This window comes from Wasmannia auropunctata, unplaced genomic scaffold (assembly GCF_000956235.1).
Source record: "Wasmannia auropunctata unplaced genomic scaffold, wasmannia.A_1.0 LD336067.1, whole genome shotgun sequence".
NCBI lineage: Eukaryota > Metazoa > Arthropoda > Insecta > Hymenoptera > Formicidae > Wasmannia > Wasmannia auropunctata.
The window spans coordinates 478745-482288 of NW_012026823.1; the positions used below are offsets into that span (position 1 = coordinate 478745).

At 27.7% G+C, this 3544-nt stretch overlaps 1 protein-coding gene across 1 annotated transcript in view; it reads left to right on the forward strand.

Moving 5' to 3' along the window:
* Positions 1-6: 6 nt before the first annotated feature.
* LOC105450244 overlaps positions 7-3544 on the forward strand; it is a 17332-nt gene continuing 13794 nt past the window's right edge. The window contains exons 1-4 of the mRNA XM_011689995.1: positions 7-12; positions 152-599; positions 3108-3353; positions 3432-3535. Coding sequence (XP_011688297.1) covers positions 8-12; positions 152-599; positions 3108-3353; positions 3432-3535 — 803 coding nt within the window. The 5' untranslated portion in view covers position 7. The remainder of the gene's footprint in view (positions 13-151; positions 600-3107; positions 3354-3431; positions 3536-3544) is intronic.

Sequence of the window (3544 nt, forward strand, 5' to 3'; positions counted from 1 at the left end):
TGTCTGTATGAAGTAAGCATAAGTTGTAAAATTTTTGAAAGATTGAAATTATTACATATTTTAAAATTTTGCATGAGTTTTTTTACAAAAAAAAAGAAAAAATGATTATTTAATTATATTTAAAATACAAAGAAAATTTTTATATTTGTAGGGTTCCTATTATCTCTGGTGCTATGAACAGATTTAAGAGACAAAGTTCTCTGTTAGAAGACGATTTATATGATGATAATCTCGCTTCTAAAAGTAATCAAACATTTGATGAACCTGTCGTTCATGTTGATAGTAATATATATTGCAGCATAATTGAGAGTTTACGGAAGGGTTGCCTTTTGTTTAGTATATTGGATATATGGGATTTTGATAGTGCTAAAATTGCAAAAGATTCCACAGAAGAAATTATTACAAAAATAAATACAGTAAAAGTGAGTCCCACATTGGGTTACACTATAAATTTCAGTGAGCTTCTGGGAAACGTAACTCTAGATGAAAAAAATAGAATTATTGCTGCGACAGCTATAAGGACTGATCTAATAGTTCATGTTAGTTTTTTCAATGTGGACATGGATAAAATTGGAAATAATGCGGGAACTACTGATATGGTACGTAAGAGAAGTTTATACGTATTTAAACTTGAATATATTTTAAATAATAAAAATCTAAACAAGATTTCCAGAATTAAGAATAGAAGTAAATAAGGCAGATGGAAATTGGCGCAGTTATTTGTACGTAAATTGCAATTTTAATCATAAGCTTTATTCTCGCATAAGATGTCAGATTAGTTTCGGCTATTCTTTTTAGCCATCCTCAGTAATAATTGCTAACTCTCGCTCGTTTTCTTATTAAATGTGCATTCTTCCGCAGTTGGTGGGCAAGGAAGCAGTTGTCAATACATCCAACTGCTGTCCATGCAGGTAAAGGGCTGCATGGTCAAATTGTATGTCCTTCAACGCAGTAAGACACATACTCTACATAGTTTTAACGATAAAATAATAATAAATAAATAAATAAGTAATAAGTGTATAAATTGTGATCAGAAATTAAAAATTAAAAAGATAAAAATGACTTGATCAAGAGATAAAACTTATTTCGTAACAGAACTGTACACGTCAATGTTCGTGCGAATAATGAATATCATTACTGGCCACATCATTTTTATCTTTTTAATTTTACGAATAATGAATATTATTCGCACAAACATTGATGTGTACAGTTCTGTTACAAAATAAATCTTATCTCTTGGTCACATTATTTTTATCATTTTAATTTTTAATTTCTGACCACGATTTATACACTTTTTTATTACTTATTTATTTATTTATTATTATACAATTTTATCATTGAGATTATGCGGAGTGTGCGTTTTACTGCGTTAGAGGATAATTGATCATACAGCCCTTCAACTGCATGGACAGCAGTCGGAAATGTATTGAGAACTGCTTCCTCGCCCACTAAAAAGAACCTGCGAAAGAATATGCATTTACATAATAAGAAAACGAGCGAAAGTTAGCAATTGTTACTGAGGATGGCTAAAAAGAATAGCAGAAACATCTGACATCTTATGTGAAAATAAACCTTATGTTTAAAATTGCAATTTGCGTACTAATAACTGCGCCGATTTCCATCTGCCTTCTTTACTTTTATTTTAAATATATTTCTTAATGATTGCCTTTGAATAAATATCACGTAACATTTTAAAATTTATCATAAAAAAGATATTTTATTGAAGATAATTTGAAGATAAAAGAAAATAAATTAAAAAAAAATTGTTTTATATACTTTTAAAATAATTTAGGTATTTTATTATCACAGTCTATCATGAATTTTTACTAAGATAACAATTTCATTTAATAATAACATATTCAAATCATCAAAATATGATTATTCTTATTTTAATTGTTATTACATATGTTTGATAAAGTTTAAATTACATTTAAATTGCATTTAAAAATTATTTCTTTAAATATAATTAAATTCTAAAATATATAAATTATTTATTTAAATATACCATAAATTTTGTAACGTAAAATTTTTACATTTTAACTTTAAATTAAATATTTATTTTATTCAAATATAAGAAATAAATATAATAAGTAATAACTAAAACCAAATAAGAGGTAAATTATTGCTAATAATTTTATTAAATTATCATATTTTTATTGTAATATTTCTATTGTAATAAAAATATTAATAATTATATATATGTATATATGTATATACATATATATTTAGGGTGGGCCAAAAAAAATTGTTTTTAAAAATCAATTAGTAATACCCCTCAAAAGTTAACTATGAACCTCAATATGGTCTGGGAAAATTTCATCGAAATCGACTAATATCTTTAGGTTGCTCCTTGCAATTAATCATGTTTTGATAATTTGAATATGTTGTTATTCAATGAAATTGTTATCTTCGTACAAATTCATAAGAAACTGTGATAATAAAGGCCTAAATCATATCTGCAAAAGTATGTAAAAAATTAATAATTCCGCTAATGGGTAGAGACTAAACTGAATAGGAAAGTTCTGTATCATTTTACGATTCTCGCAATAATTAATGATGAGATATTAATTTATAAAGGTCTTCTAATCAGCGTGCATTTGATGACTAGAAATAGCCCAGCAATTTCTTGACGGCCGTGGCATGGCAGTGAGAGGAGTGCTCTATAAAAAAACAATGATTATTTACGAGCGGAACATTTTTGTTTTCAGAGTGCTTTTCTCAATGCATTGCCACGCACTAGTAAACTGTAAATGCTATCGCATTACCTATAGGTATAAGTCTCTTATCGCCGAATCGCGTGAATGGACGCTAATTCATAAATTTATATAAATTATTATATATTGTTAACTATTGCAAAAATCACAAAATCACATGGTATAAAACTTCTCCATCCAGTTTAGTCCATTCTACTTGTATATTATACACATAAACTTAAAATCAGATACTGTACATGCGCGCGCACACGTGTGTGTGTTTGTTTTATATATAAATTACTCAGAATTTTATTTTACTTTATAACATTAAATCTAACTCGTATAATGAACAAATATGTATATATGTAGATATATAAATTAATTTAGAACAAAAAACTAATCGCCTATACTTAGGCAACAGATGAAGTATTGAACTGGGAATCAGCTTATCTGGAAAAACTGAAAAATCTTTCGTACCAATTGCAAACCGAGAGAAATACAAATGATTCTTTGATGCTTTATTACGACGCTGGTAGAAGTTTTGGAGATATTTCCGGCGAAAACATATTTCGAGATGTGGATAAATTATGTGTGGGAATTTTCATATGTTTTTGGTACATTTTAATAATTGCATCCAATTACAATTGGGTAGAATGGCGAGTACGTATAATTATTACGAGAGTAATAATTTCTAGATGATTTGCTACTTGTATTTAGTGAAAATTCATTTTTCTACAGATTTATCTTACTAGTATCGGTCTTTTGAGCGTGAGTGCTGCATTTATATTTGCGACGGCAATATGCTCTCTAATTGGAATTCCATACGGGGTTGTGCACACAACGTTACCATT